The 19,276-nt window shown below is 40.6% G+C and overlaps 1 protein-coding gene across 7 annotated transcripts in view; it reads right to left on the minus strand.

Moving 5' to 3' along the window:
- LOC138743336 (collagen alpha-1(XXIII) chain-like) overlaps positions 1 to 19,276 on the minus strand; it is a 112,053-nt gene that overhangs the window by 66,619 nt on the left and 26,158 nt on the right. For all 7 annotated transcript variants that reach the window (XM_069898532.1, XM_069898530.1, XM_069898529.1 and 4 more), the window contains one exon: positions 12,882 to 12,926. In XM_069898532.1, the coding sequence (XP_069754633.1) occupies positions 12,882 to 12,926 (45 nt within the window). The remainder of the gene's footprint in view (positions 1 to 12,881; positions 12,927 to 19,276) is intronic.

Below are 19,276 nucleotides of genomic sequence, written 5' to 3' on the forward strand. Positions count from 1 at the left end.
TCATTAGAAGGTTGTAGAGCAGTGGTTTTCAAATATTTTCTTTCCACTCACATACCACCTTAAGCAATCCCTTACTAATCACAGAGCACCTATAGCATAGGGATTATTTAAGGTGGTATGTGGGTAGAAAGAAAAAGTTTGAAACCTCTGTTGTCGAGTTATGTAAGGGTGGGGTAAGTCAATGAAACATGAAAGTCTGCAGATACTGTGATTGTAGTAAAAATACATCGAAATGATGGAGAAACTTAGCCGGTCTTTCAGCGTCCATAGGAGACAAAGATACGTTGCTGACATTTTGGGCCTAAGCTCTTCTTTAAGGAATAAGCAGAATGATCAAAAAGCAGGAAATCTCAGAATACAGACAATGCTGGCTGGGGGAGGAGTCCAGACCAACAATTGGATATAATAAGGAGAGAGGTGAGAATTGATTTTGTCTATGCAAAAGGAGACAGGGAAAAGGGAGAGACAGAGCTGGGGGAAGGAATGAGGAGGGTGGGGTTGGGGGGGGGGGGAGTTAATGAAAGCCAGAGAAGTCATATATTAATGCCATTTGGTTGGAGGGTGCCTAGTCAGGAGATAAGGTGTTGTTTCTCCAATTTGCAGCTGGCCTCAGTCTGGCAGTGCATGAAACCATGGAAAGACATGTCAGCAAGGGAATGGAATGGAGAGCTGAAATGGGTGGCCACTGGGAGAGCCACGCTATTGCAGCGGATGGAGTCGAGATGCTCAACAAAGCAATCTCGCAGACTGTGCCTAGTCTCTCTGATGTAGAGGAAACCACAACGAGAGCACTGAATGCAGCAAATGGCCCCTATAGATTCACAAGTGAAATGTTGCTTCTCTTGGAAGGACTGTTTGGGGCCCTGAATGATGGTGAGGGAGGAAGTATGGGTGCAAGTGAAGCATCTCCTGTGGTCACAGGGTAGGTACCAAGGGGATGATTGGTGAAGAAGTGAGTGACAGAGTGAGCAAACCCTACAGAAGGTGAAGAGGAGAATGTGTCTAAAGGTGGGATCACGTGGAAGGTGGCAGAAATGGTAGAGGAGGATGTTTTGGATGTGGAGGGTAGTGGGGGCGAGAAATCCTGTGCTTCTTGTGTGTGAGAGTGGAGGGGGCCAGGGCAGATGTGTGGGTAATGGAAGATATGTGGGTGAGCGCAGAGTTGATGGTGGTAGAGGGAAAGTCACATTGTTTGAAGAAGGATGACATCTCTGATGATCTGGCATGGAAGTCCTCATCCTGAGGGCTGATGCAAAGGAGATGGAGGAATTGAGAGAATGGAATGGAATCCTTACAGGGTTGGAAGAGGTGTAGTTGAGATAGCTATGGGAGTTGGTGGGTTTGTAGAAGATGTCTGTCAAGAGTTTTTCTCCTGAAATGGAGACAGAGAGATCGAGGAAAGGGAGAGTTTTGATAGAAATGGACCAAATGAATTTGTTGGGATTGAAGTTGGCAGAAAAGTGGGGCAAGTGAAGACAATTTGAACTTTACACAGAGCTAAGAATTTCTAAGTCAAGGCAGTGCCAACACAGAAAAACAAAGACAATAATGATTCCACAGGACTTGGTACAAGTTACAAAATGGGCAACTGAGCCTACTGACTAAGGTTGAAATAGTCAAATTGAGAGGTTACAAAGCATGAATAAGTGTTTCAGCAGTAAATAAAATGAATCAGCCACATAACAGAGGTAGAAAGTGGGATACTGACTGATGTGATGGATATTATTACCTGGTGCCAATTGTGACAAGAATCGGGGAAAGGAACAGAGTCATTTATAAGGGAATAGAGCTCTCGTTGGAAACTAAGGTTCAATTTTCTGTTCATGGCTAAAAAAAATTCATGATCATCCACTGCAGGATGGTGGATGTAACCATCCTGACAATATAGAGACAGAGAAGGGGCGAGAAATTGTGGTGTAGACAGCGTCATCAGTATACATTTAAAAAAAACAAAGTCCAATGGACTTTGGGTATCTCACATTTATATTTGTGATTAACTCTACAAACTATGAGTATAGTTTGAACTATGGTTACATTCTCTATGTGACTCCCAAAAGATCAGGTATGCTCAAAATGAGACGTGTTCAAAAGGAGACAAACATTTTTAAAAAGGGAAATGAAACATAAAAATAGTATATAGAAATCATAACAGGACTACAAAGGGGACCGCAAAGGTAAGTCCTTGGCTTACACTAGAGGTAAAAGTGTGCACGTGGAGAGATGAAAATGGAACCAGACAAGTGCAATTCTATCCAGCTGGACAACAATGGAGGAGGATGCCAGAGTCAATTACATCAAAGATTGGAGAGAGGTCAAGAAGGGATATACTGCAGCAGTCATGTATTAATCACTTCATACGAGGCTGTTTTTGTTCTGGATGCATGTGAAAATCTTGATTGCAGCCATTCAGTTCAATAGTTCGGGCAGAGATGGATGTGGGGGCAGACAGGATGATCAAAGGCTTTGGAAGGGATAGGAGGGTTGGAGGAGTATTTTTCAAAAATGTAAAGGTTAATGGTTGGTTTTCAGGGGGGCGGGGTATTGTAATAACAGGAGTTTTGAAAGAAAGTGGGGCCACTTTTAGAAGAACAAGGTAATTATCCCATTCCTACCCAAAGCTGTTTAATTCTAAAAATGGAAACCAATCATATCAATTCATTACGTCGCAATTTTTTCTGTCATTCTGCCACACATGAATAATTACTTTAAAGACAGACTACTTTAAATTTTTTCAATCAAAACCATTACTCAGTACTTGTAACAATTATGATAACCTAATGATACTTGTAGCTGTCATTACTGGAATGTTGACATTAACAAAACCAACTAATAGAGATAAATAGCTACATCTGGATCAAGAAGAGCCACATTTTAATCTGCTCCACGTACCAACAGTAAAAAGCAAAAGTTCTGAAATTTCATTAGTTATGTGAAGGACCTGAACAAATATAGGATGTTCAACCATCATGAAGTCCTCAATTTTGAAGACTTTTGTTTTTCACTGAAGCCATTTGGACAATTTTCATATTTGCATCTTGGCCATTCATGATAAAATAATCTTTCAGTGTCTTTGAGGCCTTGTTGCAACATAGACAAGCAGCAATAGAAATTCACCAAGACAATGGCATAATGGCATCTTCAAAACAATTATTTTTATATAAAATCTTACATAACTCTAAATTTAACATGTGCGCGCGCGTTTGAAGATCCTCTCTTCCAAAGGTTTACGAGAAAATGCCTCTGATTTTTCTGAACAGCTATCAAACAAAATGGCTGCTTGTTTGACGAGGTGTCTTTCTGAGTTAAACATCATTGTCTGAGATTTCAATGGATAACATTAATCAAACTGGTTAATGCTCTGAAATAGCAGTCAAACTGTCTCTGAGCAAACATTTATTGTCTTTAATATTTCACTGGACAATCACTCCAGTTTTTATTGCTCTGCTTACAGCTGGCTATAGCAGACACAGCATCTCTGTTTGCAAGTGTCTTTGTGTGTGTGTTTCCCTGTTTCCAACCCACAAAGTGCCTTTACTAAAAATAATATGCATATTTTATCTTAAAGATTAATAATAACATAAATCTGTTACACACCTGCTTCTGCATGACTTAAAGGGACTGCCTACAAAGGTGTCACTTTTGAGCTTTTAATTATAAATAGAAAGCAACAATATAAAACAGACTATAGCCACTTTCAGATAGCCAGAATGCCCCGATGTAAAGACGTATATTCTACCTGAACGTGGCTATCGGGAGGCCATCTGAAAGCGTAAAACCCAGCCCCAAGGAGAATTTACCCAACTCTCCTCGGGGAGGTATAATCTCCGCATCTGAGCAGCCCCCGAGGCACCTGAAAGCAGCAACCTAAAAGCAGCTGCTAGGGGGTGGGCTGATGTCAATCAACCGGCGACCCAACTCCCTGCACCTAACAGCCCCTCTCCTCACTGACCATTGCACTGGCTATGTTACACAGCTGATGAATTACAGTGGGATGTTTCTGCTCAATGCATGTTTGCAGCCTTCAGGGTGCCTTTGATAACAAGGCAGGAGCACCAGGGAGAGGGTGTTCCCTTAGGAGTTCCTTTATCATCTAGTATGGAGCCAGGCAATACTGGAGAGGCCCTAAATGAATACCTCATCTGCATTCACCCCAATATAGTGAGTTCAGGAAAGGAACAGGATATAAGATGAGAACTTATTGTAATATCCATAAGTTCAATGTACACATATACCAAAATTCTTTCTTGCTTCAGGCAAGGTAAACCAATGACAACAGTATAAATTAATTACCACAATATGCCAAGACAGAAAAAGAGAAAATAACCGTGAAATAGATAAATAACTGAGTTGCAGTTAGTGCAAAAATAAAAGTGACATTTCAGTTTTACAGACAAGCAGGTTGATATTAACAAAGATGGACTGTTTGATGTTTGGAAGTGCAATAGGGTTGATAAATCCCAGGATGCCATGGGAAGCAAAAGAGGAGAGAGCTAGGACACTGATGGATATCTTTGTACCTTTAGTTGCTGCAGGTGAGGAACCATTAGACTGGATGATAGCTAATGTTGTTCATCTATTTAAGATGGATGGCAGGGATAAGCCAGAAAACTACAGGCTGGTGAGCTATATTATCAATGGCAGGAAAATTATTGGAGAATGTTCTAAGTTCATTTAAGTTCATTAGAAAAGAATGGGCTGATCAGGGATAATCTGCATGGTCCTGAAGTGCTAAACAAATAGATTGATGGAAACAAGATGGTAAACAGATGTTTAGCCACATGCTAAACTGATCCAGAAGGAAGGTTTTGAGGTATATTAGATCCAAGGCAATGTAGCTATTTGAATCCAATTTGGCTTGGAGATAGTACACAGAAGGATACTTTTCCAATTGGAAATCTGTGACCCAGTGGTGCACTGTAGAGATTGATTGTAGGAACTTTGTTACTTGCAATATGAATGGAGGAGTCATGATCAGCAAGGTTGCATATCTCTCAAAGGTTGGTGAATTTGTGGATTGTGAGCTTAAGTTGTTCAAAGTTAAAACACAATATGAATCAGATGGAAAGTTGGAATAAGCATTGGTGTGTGAAATTTAATCCCTGCAAGTGGAAGGTAATGCATTTTGGGAAGACAATAGGACATGTATGGTATATGGCACTGAGGAATGTTGATGAACTGAGGGACCATAACGTTCAAGTTCACATTTCCCTAAAAGTTACGACACAAGTAGACAGCGTGGTGAAAGAATGCATATGATGCATATGGATTGCTTACCTTCATAGGTCAGGGCATAGAATATTAAGTTGCAACTTTATGAATCATTGATTAGACTGCACTTGGAGCATGTTATGCAATTTTGGTTGCCACACCATAAAGAGAAAGTGGTTGTGCTGGAGAGTGGAATTGGACATTTTAACATCCGCATTTTGGTGCCAGATATTTTGGTGCTTGCATTTGGCGACAGACATGGCATTTAGTCATATTTTAAATTAAATATAATAAATATAAAATTATTAATTAATTATAATTTTAATTAAATATAATGGAATAACATCTCCGCACTCCCCGCAGTGAAATCCACCTAACTGTTAGCACCAAAATGTCCAACGCCAAACTGTGGAGGCCAAAATGTCCAGCACCAAAATGTCCTAGACCTGCTGGAGAGTTTAGAATAGGCTCAGCAGGATTCCGTCTGCAATGGACGATTTTAATCATGGGGAATAGTTGGATATAGACTGGGTTTGTTTATCCTAGAGCAAAGAGGATCAAGGTGTTTCCTAATAGAGGTACATAAAATTACAAGAGGCATAGATAGAATTTTGTTTCCATGGTAGATTTACGGAAAGAACAAGACACGCAAGTTTAAGAAAATGTGATTTAAAGGCTTTTATTTTATGCACAGTGATCCTGCTTAATGTCCAGAACTCACTGTCAGAGGAGATGGTGAAGTAAGAGGCAATCACTATGTTTAAAATATTTCTGGACAGGCATTCAATGGGCAAAGTATAAAAGGATCCATACAGTACAGGTTAATCAGGGCAACAATAGAATAGTCAAAACACAGAAATGCAGAACTCAGTAGGTCTCACAGCGTCCATAGGAAGTAAAGATAAATTACTGACATTTCAGGCCTGAATCTTTCCTCAAGATCTGAGCAAAATGCGGGTGACTATACTAAAAGCCCGGTGAAAAACGAAGAATGGGGGGGGGGGGTGGGGGGAGTATAGAACAACATACAAAAGGGGTTAACTGGATATGTTAAGACGATAGGAGAGAAGAAAAGTGAGAATTGATTGGGGAGGGAGAAGTTTTTGGCTCGTTACAGGTGTATGTGTGATTGTATGCTTATATTGTGGCATCACACTGTGACGGCGATCAAGCCAGTACTCCAGGCAGTGAGCGCAACTAAAGGCCAGCAGCCCACGCAGCGGCACTGGCCCCAACAAGCGAACCAGCGGGCAAATGGCAAGGGCAGCTTAAAGGCCAGCTGCACAGCCAACATTCAGGGACAGCACGAGGGGAAGAAGGGATTGTTGTGCAAGAAGGTACCAGTGCGCAGGAAACTCGCTTTTGTTATGCGGGTCGTGATTTGAGTAAAAAGAGGGAAACGGTGGGAATGCAGCAAGTATAAAAGTCAGGTCTGAGCCCCCTAATAAAATGCACAGCTTAACCTGACTACACTGCGCGCGTGTGTCTTCCTTCAATTAGCACGTGGCTACAATATATACAAAAACTGGAATGTTAGTAAATATAGCACCTTCCACCCGAGCTTTCTTTGGTGGTGTCCAGTCTTTTTTTTTGCTAAGACAGGGATTGGATTTTCTCCCTTGTGCTGGCAAGTAGTCAATAAGCTGTCATCATGGATGACAGGATCAAGGAAGGGAACACTGTTGGTCATAAATCTGGTTAGGTTGGAGCACCAGTGTTTGTACATTCAACTTGTTTTAACTACCAGACACTAATAAACTGAAAGTCGGTTGTTATATCTACAGCAGGATTAAGTGTTGTATGTCAATTCAGCGTTAATGCCATTGACAGCAAACCTAGTGGAAACCATAGATTTTTAAAATTGTCTATGGAAAATCTTTGCCCGGTCTCTCATGAATAATGAAGACTTAGGATATTTATGAAAATTATTAAAAAACTAAATATTCCAAATTCACTGGTAACTGGCATGGTCATAACTAAATAGAAATTAATATGCATATTCTGCACAACCTATTAGTATGGGGACATTTTTATGAATAATGTCATTAACACAGGCAACCTTCTTGTTTTCTTTGTTACTGATACATGTGAATCATATGGCATCATAATAGGTAACAGAAATGTCATTATAAATGGCTGAGGGTGGTGTTACATTTCCTAATTGGCTACAGGAGTTTATGCTCAAGGATTTCTCAGACAGACAGAACAAAACAATTACACACAAGAAAGACGGCTCCGGGCACAAATAAAACAGATTAGAGCTGGGCAATAGGTCCAATAAATCTACAATGGTAAATTGTATCAGTGATGACAGGAACCCTGCCAAAGATGATTTACGTTGCACTGAAAGGCCTGTGTGCAAAGTTTGAGCTGACAGCTTTATTGCAGCACAAATAGATGCACCTGCCAGGCTCAGTGAAAACTAGACACACAGTTGGGTAATGAGAATATTAACCTCAAAAAAAACCTCAGAAGTATTCCATACAAAGGTGGCATCCTTCACCATGATAAAGCAAAGATCTTTAAAGTTTCAAAAAGATTCAGCAAATCCTAATTAACCCTATGCCTAACCTTAGAATCAATTTGCAAGTTTGCTGGATCCACAAAATTGAGGACATTCAGCAAGGCAGAAAGAAAATTAAAATTAAAAAAAATTGCAAGTGTTGGAATTCCAAAATAAACACGGAGTTTACTAGAAACTTTTACAGTAGTAGGTCAGGCAGCATCTGTGGAGAAACAATTAAACATTCAGGTTTGAGAAATTCTGTCAGAATTGGAAAAGAGATGAAAACAAGTTAGCTTTCAGAAGCAAAGAAGGTGAAGGCGGGAGTAGATCACACTGGGGACATCTTGGAGAACAAATTACTTAATACAAACAGTTAATACTAAGCAGAATCAGATTATGCTTCTTTGTGTAATGTGTTGCAAATAGCAAAGCTATCGGATAGACACAGCAGGCTAAACTATACAAATCAAAAAAGAAAAACAAAAACAAACTGATGACAAGCAAAATGGCAAGTTCCCATTCAGGCCTAAAGACTGAGTTATATAAAGTTGGGGAACTTTGTAAAGTCCAGAGGGTAAATGCCCAGACAAAAATAGAGACACTGGTTTGCATTGGGCCTCGTTATAATAGGGGAAGAGTCCACAAACAGATAGATCAGAGTGTGATGGGGTATTAAAGTGGTAGGCAATTGGAAGATAAAGGTCATTTCTGCAGATTGATCACAGAAATACACAAAACAATCAGCCAATATACATTTGATTTCTCCAACGTAAAGGAGATGACAACAAGAATACCAACATCACAACACTAGGTTCGATGAGGTGCAAGTGAATTGCTGCTTCAATGAGAAAGAATGTTTGGATGCTTCGATGGTGGGAAGCGAAGACAGGAAAATGACACTGACAGGATCAAATCTCCTACTAGGAGATTCTATGTTGTCATCAGGTTATAAGGAGATATCTATAGGCTCAGACTGGGACATCCTGCAGACTAAGCAGGAAGCAAGGCAGAAGGGGAAAATAGTCATTACATTTACTGGGTAGATTCCTAAAAGTCATTGTCACTGATTCCTAAATGTAAATCAAATTTATTACTTGCAGATTTTCATTAAATCAACCAGGAAACATTTTGAAAAAGTGATAATATAAAACGTGTGATGACAAGTTCAAGTTGATTGTCACATGGACCAAGGTGAATTGATAATGTTTGTGTGCACAGCAGTCCATCAAGCCATTATGTACACAGTTCAGCAAGAAACAGAAGTGTAGACATACAGAAAGCAGGCAGTTGGACTGGAGCAAAGAGAACAAAGTTTTACTATCGAGGTTCATTCATGAGTCTAATAATGGTGAGAATGAACTTTGCGAATCTCTTAATGTGCAATCTCACACTCGTGAACTTTCTTCTGATGGGAGGGGTTGAAGAGAGTGTGGGCAGGGTGGTGTGAGTCTTTCAATTTGTTGGCTGCTTTTCCAAGGCAATAAGAGGTATCGATGGAGAAGGGTGGCAAAGGGGGGAGGGTGGGGAGAAAGTGTTTACAAGCCTAGATTAGATTTCAGATTTATTGTCAGAGTACATTCATGACATCAGATACAACCCTGAGATACTTCTACCTGCGGATGAGGCAGAATTACCACTTATTGGTAATGCAAAGAAATTGTACTCAGCCTACACATGTAAACACAAAGAAATGTCAACAAACTACAGAGAGAAAATAAATCAATAAGGTGCAAAATAATCCTTAAATGAGTCCCTAATTGAGTTTGTTGTTGAGGAGTCTAATGGTGGAGGGGTAGCACCTGCTCCTGAATCTAGTGGTGCGAGTCTTGTGGCACCTATAACTCTTTCCTGCTGGTAGCAGTGAGATCGATCAGAGCGTGTGCCAGATGATATGGATGCTTGATGATTGCTGCTACTTTTGACAACAGCGTTCCCTGTTCTTAATAGTGAGGAGGGGTTTGCCTATGATGTCCTGGGCTGTGACTACTATCTTCTGTAGAGATTTCTGCTCAGGGTTATTGGTGTCCCCATACCAGTCTGTGATTGATTCATTTGGTCAGCATACTTTCCAGTACACACCTGTAGAAATTTGCCATGTTTTATGGATGACATCCCAAACCCCAGAAAAACTGAAAAAAGAGGTGCTGAGTTGTTTTCTTCATCTGGCATTTGTGTGTTGGGTCCAAGAAAGATCCTCTGAGATGGTGACTCCCAAGAACTTAACTTAAAGCCTCTGCAGTCTACTGTAGTCCCTATACATCCCAGTGATTTATCCTGACAAAAATCAAGGATTCAAGTGACTTGCCAAATTTCATCTGGCATCTGAGGAAGTAGAGGTGCTGGTAGCATAGTTTCTTGGCCATTGCTCTGACATGGGTGGACCAGGACAGATCTCTGGAGATGTTTACTACCAGGAACATAAAGCAGTCACCTCAGCATTTTTGGTGTAGATCTACACTAGGCTCTACACCCAGAGGTCTATAGAGCTCCTCAGTCTTGTTGACTTTGAGCGAGAGGTTGTTGTCCTGGCACCAAGCTGCTAGTTCCTCCATCTCCCTTCTATACACTTGACTCATTATTGATAGTGACCTTGCCCACAAGGGTAGTGTCATCCGTAAATTTATAAATGGAGTTGGAGTGGTGTTTGGCCACAGAGTCATGGGTGTACAGGGAAGTACAGCAGGGGACTGAATACACATTCTTGCTGGGCACAAGGGTTGAGGATGATGGTGGAGTTGGTGCTGTCACCAATCCTCATTGATTGCTGCCTGTGAGATAGGAAGCCATGGATCCAATTGTGGAAGAGGGTGCGGAGAATTTAGGGAGGTTTACTTAGTACTCCTGGGCTGAAGACAGTGCTGTAGTCAATGAATAGAAGTCTGATGTAGGTGACACTGCTATTCAAGTTTTGCAGGCTTAGCATAGACAGGGAGACAACACCTGGTGTGGATCTGCTACAGCACTAGGAGAATTGGAGCTAGTTGAGGGAGGCTGGTAGGTTGCAGTTCATGTGAACCACAACCAGCCTCTCAAAGTAGTTCATAATAGTGAATGTCAGAGCCATCAGAATGAGAATTTATTGTCATGAACAAGTCAGGAAATTCAGTGTTTTGCGGCAGCGTCATAGAGCAAACATTCATAATATAACCATCTTACAACATGACTATAAATAAATTTTAAAAAATAATAGTGCCTGAAAAGTAAGGCAGTGTCCTTGCTTCATTGATTATTCAGGAATCTGTATAAGGAAGAAGCTGTCCTTGTGCTGTTGAGTGCTTATCTTTAGGCTCCTGTACCTTTTTTCCCCGATGGTAGCAGAGTGAAGAGAGCATGGCCTGGGTGCTGGGGATCTTTGAGGATAGAGGCTGCTCTTTTACGGCACCACCTCATGTAGATGTCCTCAATGGAGTGAGGTCTGGCATCTGTGATGTTGCAGGCTGAGTTAACAACCCTCTGGAGTTTATTCTTGTTCTGAGAGTTGGCGTCTCCATACCAGGCAGTGATGCAACCAGCCAGAATGCTCTCCACGGTACAACTGCAGAAGTTTGAGAATTTTCAGTGACATAAAAAATTTCTTCAGACACCTCACAGAGTATAGTTGCTGGCAAGTCATCTTTGTGATTGCATCAACATGGAGGCTCCAGGGCGGATCATCAGAGATGTTGACACCCAGGAATTTGAAATTCTTGACCCTCTTCACTACTGAGTCTTCAATGAAGTCTAGGTCGTGTTCCCCTGACTTCCTCCTGAAGTCCACATCATCTCCTCGGTTTTGATGTTTGTGGTTGTGCCGACAACTGTGGTATAATCGGAAAATTTGCAGATACCATTGGAATTGTGCCCGGCCACACAGTCATGGGTGTACAATGCGTAGAGCAGTCGGCTAAGCACGCATCTTTGGGGTGCGCCTGTGTTGATGATCAGTGAGGAGGAGACATTGTTTCCAATTTGAACTGACTATGGTCTTCTAATGAGAAAGTCAAGGATCCAGTTGAGGCCTAGAGTTTGTAGCTTCTTGACCAGCACAGAGAAAATAATGGTATTGAAGGCCAAGCTGTAGTCGATGAAGAGCAGCCAGTGACTTGCATCTGCTGGAGAGCGATTGTGATGAAAGGCAAATTGCAGAGGGTCCAGATCTTTGCTTAGGTACATGTTAATTCTGGCCAAGACCAACCCGCCAAAGCATTTCATCACCATAGAAGTTAGTGCTACTAGGTGGTAGTCGTTGAGGCAGCTCACACTACTCTTCTTGGACAGCTGGTCATTAGGCCCATCACCACAAATTTTTGCCCAAATTAGCATGCCACAGTGAAGGGATGAAACACCAGGGTCCTCTGAGTAGAAAGCAGAGTAGTTATTGGAACTCCAGTGAATGGGAAGAGAGTGCTAGAACCATGGCCTCAGTGAGTCAAAGGGAATGCTGGAACCAGGGTCCCACTGAATAAAAGGGATCCAGTGAGTCAGTGCAAGAACCAAGGCCCCAGTGAGATGAAGGGAGTGCAGGAACCAGGGGCCTGTTATAGAAATACCACAGCTGCTGACATAGCTAGGAGGGAGTGGGAATAGCATGTAGCAGCACTCTCTTCTTTGAACATCACCTGGCCATTGTGAGGGGCACTGGACAAAGTGGCAATTCTCTGTCTGCCTTACAGTAGACAAAAATTAAACTATTTCACGTGTGCTACATTCTAAATGTAGTATAATGTGACAATAATGGAACCTTCGCCATTGTTTGCCTTAGCTACACAATGAAGTTACAGCCACAAAAAATTGCCATGGGCGGGGGGGGAGGAAATAGACAAAATGTCAATTGGTGAAATGACTCATTCTGAAAAGGTGACTTTAGCAGCAGCAATTTATTTCTTTCATTCTAGCTTACCTATAGTGTGCTGCAAGTGTACAGCCAAGCAGATTAAGGTTATAAACACAGGATGTTAAGTCAATAGATGCCTAAGTGATCACAGGATGGGTTCTGGATAAGGATCAAAAAAAATGGCTATATCTAAAATGAGTATATGCTTGCATTGAACAGAAGTATCTGACATTTTGAGGAAAAATCAGATTCATAGCTGGTTTCACGTGAGAATGGCAACAAAAGTCATTCAGCTCACTAGATAGTACTGCAGTGAAATGCTAAGAATAACAGTAATTCAAATATAAAACTTACCAATAGCTCCTCTTCTTCCTGTTCTGCCTCGCTTCCCTGGGGGACCTAAGGGTAAAAATTGAGAACAAACAACTTATTTGTTCAGTATTGGATCTAAGGAATATTTTCTTTAATTCCATTATAAAACTATGTTGCATCATATATCACATCAGAACTGAAACTTTTCTACTTGCATTACATGCATCCCCCTTCAGCAGACTGCAGAGGAGGTTCCTGTTAACTGCACATCCAAGGAATTTTGGTTAAAGTTTATTATTATTACAAGCAAGTTTGGTCAAAGATGAAGAATTGTTGAAAACTTCAAAATATAGAAATTATAGCTACTGCTATCTATAAATTAAACTATCTCACAAAGGAAATATTTAATTTGCTCCACCTTCCATCAACACAAACCAGGGAATTCCTTAGAAATGCTTCTGTCCATTGCAATTCTGGCAAATGTACAAAAATAGTGGCATCAGGTATAAAAATTTCTCTGGGCATAGTAAGTGGAACCTTTTGGCATTGAAATTCCACTTTATTCCCAGTAGAAGTTAATTCATCAGTAACAAATTATTCACAATTTAGCTTTGCTTTAATTTCTTTTAATCAATCATTTATGTTCTATGCTCAATGTGACATGATTTTGTGCAGATATCTACTCTCAGCTACATAAGTGAACGCAGCCATTGAACCCCTTTGCCACCATATGGTGTTCATCTAAAACCTATTATTGAACACCTATGCAGAATATATAACCCAAACAATAATAGGTTCACAGCAAGATGATGCAAGTTCATATTCCATATGGACTGAAGTTTATTAGTTGAATTATTTTGCCACACTAGCAATTTGCAAACCCACTCTCTGGAAGTAATTTTTCATTTCACTGGCAATGAAATTATAACTAATTTTCCACTGGGAATCCCTATTTCCCTGAAAAAGGAGAAAACACAAAGAGCAAAAGCACAGGAATACAAATGGCATGTGGGGGTTACCCAAAGTCAGCCTCTGTCTCATTTTGTGAATTCTCACTTGATTGGTGCACAGGTGAGGACTTTTTGCATTTAATTATTTCTGTTTTGTGTGGCTATTTCACTTTTATTTCCTTTCATTGTTGATGTTTCTCCAATAGTCTTACAGAATTTGATACATTAAATTTTAACCTTGCCAATTATTTCAAATATTGATCGCTTGTGTCTCATTATGAACTCCAGTTTCAAAGTTCTCACTTACAGACCATAAAAAATAGGAGCAGGAGCAAGCCACGCGGTTTATCAGGCATGCTCCGTCATTCAATAAGATCATGGCTGATCTGACCCTGGACTCACCTCCAACTAACTGCCTTTTCCACATAATCCTCAATTCCCCTCCTGTGTCTTAAAAATAATTCCTTGAGCAGAGAATTCCACAGATTCATCATTCTCTGGGAAAAGCAATCCTTCATCATCTCCATCCTAAATTTACTCCCCTGAATCTTGAGGCTATGTCCCCAAGTGCTAGTCTCACCAACCAGTGGAAACAACTTTCCTGCCTATCTTATCTAACCCTTTCACAATTTTATACTTTGCTATCTAAACTCTTATTTACTCTTGCTTTTCATTTAACTTCAACAACAGACATAACTTTATAATTGTTTTGATGGGTTGGGGAGATGGTTCCCTCCACTATTTGAACATTAACATCGACTTCTCCAGTTTCTCGCTAGACCACTCTCTGTTTTCTCTCTCTCTCTCTTCCTCATCCCTCTGTCTTCTTTCCTCCAGCTTTCCACCCCCTTCCCTCTCCATTCACAGAGCCATCCGCCCTCCCCATTTTCTCTTGTGCCCTCCCTGCCTTATCCACCTATTAGGGTGGCATGGTTAGCGAGGCAGTTAGAGCAACATTGTTACAGCGGCCATGGCCAGGACTGGGGTGCGAAGTCCATGCTGTCTGTAAGGAGTTTGTATGTTTTCCCCGTGTCTGTGTGGGTTTTCCCTGGGGGCTTCGGTTTCCTCCCACCATTTGAAATGTATCGGGGATATAGGTTAATTGGGTGGCACTGGCTCATGGGTTGAAATGTCCTGTCACGGTGCTGATGGTCTAATTTTTTTTTTCATTTAACTTTTGCATGTGAGCCTGTGCTCCTCCCCCATGCCATTTTATTCAGGTGCCTGCCTATATTTTGCTCATACCTTGAAGTGCTCAAACTCAAAATGCTGGTTCTGTATTTTTATCTTTGCAATATGAAGTCCACTGTTTAACCTGCTGAGTTTCTCAAGCATTGCGTCTTTACTTCGCAAGACACCTGCTGAGTACCTGTGCAGGAGGGAATCAAGGTTCAGGGCAGTGGGATGGGCAGCTAATCAAATGGGCTGCTTTGAGCGAGATGGAGTGAAGCTTCAAGGATTCAAAGTAGTGGGGACTGTAATATACCAAGTCAGAAGATGAGCTTCATTTAAGACAAACATAATAAGCCAAAAAGCAAAGAAATCAGAGTAAAAGGTAGGATGAAAATTGAAAGTCATTAGAAACTCAGCCACCCTCGTAGGCATGTCCTGCAAGACCATCTTTCTGTCTGTGCTTAGTTCTCCTTGTATTGTTAAGACCACATTACAGAACACTGAATTGGAAGGGGTGACTAGCTACTTCACCTGCAAGGAGTCCCTGGATGGTGGAAAGGGAAGAGATAAAAGGAAATGTCACATCTCTTGCAACTGCTTGGGAAAATGTCATGAGAATTGAAGCATTATGATAGAGAGGAGACTGGAAAAAATGCTGTGTATGGAATGTTCCATTTGAACCATTAAAGGTGATGTGGTGGATGGATCTGCTTTATAGTGGCATCACCTTTAAGGTAACAGAACCTATGGAAAGATGGACCAATGAATGTGGAGGCTGATGGGGTAAAAGATAAAACACACTATAGGCCAAATCGTCTTTATTATTTTCCAACTGATTCAGAAGTATTTTGTTGCCAAAATTTATCAAGTTATTTTTAATGCTGGAGGTAAGCAAAAAAATCTGCAGAGGCTGGGGGCTTATGCAATGCACAAAAATACTGAAGAAAAAGATCACAGCATTTATAGGTACTCCTCTACTTACGAAGGGGTTGCTTTCCGCCAAACTCATCGCAAGTTGAAAAAGAAAACACGGGTATACCTTGTATAATACTGAACACGCTGTTTCAGTCCCCACACTGATCCCTACAGCCCTGCATCAGTCATACATTGATCGCAATGCCCAGTTCTCTCCTGACTGACCTGCATCAGTCCCCACACTGATCCCACTGCCCCGCTCTCCTGACAGTGCTGTATCAGACCACACTGATCCCACTACCCCACTCTCTCCCCAACAGTACTGTATCAATCCCCACACTGATCCCAAAGCCACGCTCTCCCCCGATAGTGCTGTATCCATCCCTGCAAGTTTTCAGACAGAACTAAAAGTGATTTGATCAAGGAGGCTACAAAGAATTCACCTTAGAGGAAATATCAACGTTTATTGGATGGTTGCGATGACCTTAAACATATTACACGAAGGTATACAATGACAGTCACGCTGTTGCACCATTGTAACTTTGAAAAATTGCAAGTTGGACTGACGTAAGTAGAGGAGCATCTGTATAGGGCTCAGGTCTGAAATGCTGATAGCCTTTGATTTACTTTGGATATTGGATATTGTGAGACTGCTAAATTTCTAATGCAGGACATGCAATTAACAGACAATATGTACATATTGTATTTTGCTTTTGTACTCCCAAGGATTACTTAAAATGAATTAGAAGTGTATAGCAGTAGCTAACAATCAGCTGCAAAAATATATGATGCCACAAAAATATATGCCACTTTCAAAATAATGCAGAATGATTTCAGTACAAATCAAATGAATTAGATTCAGAATTTAATCTAATTAAAAAACATTACGATTTGCAAAGAAGATTCAGGCAATTAGTAAGAATTATTCAACAATATGTGCTGAAGGCTGTGAGGATCATAATCTTCCTAGCTGTGGTCGGAAAGGTATTTAGCCATCAATCATGGCCATAGCTATCACACAAAGACCAAGCATCGGGAGTATTTAGATGCAGGGAGCCAATTAAATAAATTAATTTACAATAAAATGCTTTTATACAATTTTAAAATAATTCAGACTCTCTGATGTAGTAGAAATGGCCACTCCCAAAGGTTGGTGGTAAATGTAACATTTACAACTGCAGCATGAAGGGTGGAGAAAGTGATACAACCTACTTCCCTATATTGCTGCTTAGCACTGTGCAGTGAAGCACAAAGTAGTTGAGGTCTCAGAAAGAAAAAAAAGCTGAAAAACAAAAATGAGAATAAAATCATCAAAATTTCTACAAGAGCACAAGAAAGGAGGAGGAGATCACCTGGCCCTCAACCTGCACCAAAAGCCAATGTAATCATTGGGTTTTCTGTCTCAGGCTTTAACTTTTAATCGACTAATTTTAGACATCCCTCACTTCCCCAAATGTCCCAAAGAATTATCTGCATCCAATTTAAATATCTCCAGAGATCTAGTTTAGAGTCACTTTGCTCTACAAGGAGAAATTACTACAAATTTCAGTTTTAAATGAATGCCCCTTTTACCAAAGTTACTTTAAGACCTTTCTGAGTGGAAACATTGTAACATCTACCCTGCTGTGCTCCCTTAAAAGAGAATTATTCATGATGATCAATGTACTTTCTTCGAAACTGTAAAGAGCACAGATCTATTTTGTGACAGAACAACCTCTCATCCCAACAATTCCATGTCATGATCTTTCATTATGCTCATAATCCCACAGTAAAACTAATTTGTTGAATTTTGTTCAAGTGTACTCAGCCAAGGATTTCCTATTATGCCATTGATGCTTGGCCAATAAAGATACACAGGAGGCTTTCTCTACGTCGGAGAGCGGGAAGATCACTTCACTGAGCACCCTCACTCTGTCCGCATCAGTGATGGGGATCTTCCAGTTGCCAACCATTTCAAATCTGTGCCTCACTCCCATGCTGCCATGTATATCCACGGCCTCGTATACTGTCAAACCAAAACTAACCATAAATTGGATGAGCAACACTTACTTTTCCGTCTGAACACTCTCCAACCTGATGGCATTAACGTCAACTTCTCTGGTTTCTGCTGGCCTATTCCATTTTTCTTTCCTTCCTATTACTTCCCTCACAGAGTCATCCCCCCCCCCCCCCCCCCCCCACCTTCCCTGTCTGCTAGTGTGCCCTCTCTTCCTTATCCACCTCTTTGTGATCCTCCCCCTGCCTCTCCCCCCACCATTTTGTTCAGGGCACCTGCCTACATGTCATCCCTTTATGAAGCCCAAAACATTGATTTTATATCTTTAACTTTGCTACACAAAGGACACTGTTTGACCTACTGAGTTACTTCAACCACTGTGTTTGCAGTCTTTTGTGCTTTTTTAAAAAAAAATAAAGCTATACATGTAATGTCTCCTTTTTAGAGATACTCTAATTAGGATACATTCCAGGAATGGGAACACTGAGTAAATCAGACAGCAAAGTTAGGAGATCGGAGGACTGGCTGAATACCTCTAAAATAGTGTAGCACGAGGGTCTCTATATTACCAAATTTTTAGAGAGTTTTTGATAATGAAGTCACTTGAAGTGCACTTGAAATTTAAATAAATTGAGAATGTCCAAGTGATTCAAGAACTTCAATGCTTGATTGCAACATGATTGTGAATGATAATTAATTGAATATTTTCTACATGTGCTTTGGATTGAAATTCTTCACTAATCCCACATTTCTATCAATTTTTGACATATTAAGTGAACCTGAAGTATAATTGTTAATTCCTCATTATTAAATCAATGCATTAAATTACAGATGAATAAAACCTAATTTAACAATGGAACAAGAGTTTGTTTGGCTTCTATTCCTAGTAATACCAAGTTTTACAAAAGAGTAGAAAAATATTTCTGAAAAAACTGATCAGCTTTCTGACTTCTGTTAAAGTACTCTCCTGCTTCCATCCAAAGGGATCAATTTTAATTTCTTGCAAATGCTTGCCCCCAAGGCATTGCTGTTCTGTTCATGTTAAACAATGTTTTTAAAGTTATTTCAGCAAAAGGAAAAAAGAATAATCTGGGAAACGTTAGGCCAGTAAACCTCACATCAAGGTAGGAAAACTATTGTAAAGGATACTTAGGGATAGAAGTTAAGCAAATAAAAAAAAATGCATAGAAGGGGAAGTAAGGGTTATGGGGTAAAGGTGGATAAGTGGAGCCGAATGCACAGCCAGATCAGCCATAATCTTATTAAATGCCAGAGAACTCTCAATGCACCAGATGGTTGACTCCTGCTCTCATTTCTGAGGTTCTTGTGTCAGCAATACCATGAAATGCAATGATCTATCTCTGACTGACTGTCCAAAATACCTTCAGGTAATTAATGATCCT

The sequence above is a fragment of the Narcine bancroftii genome, chromosome 9 (genome assembly GCF_036971445.1).
Source record: "Narcine bancroftii isolate sNarBan1 chromosome 9, sNarBan1.hap1, whole genome shotgun sequence".
Taxonomy (NCBI): domain Eukaryota; kingdom Metazoa; phylum Chordata; class Chondrichthyes; order Torpediniformes; family Narcinidae; genus Narcine; species Narcine bancroftii.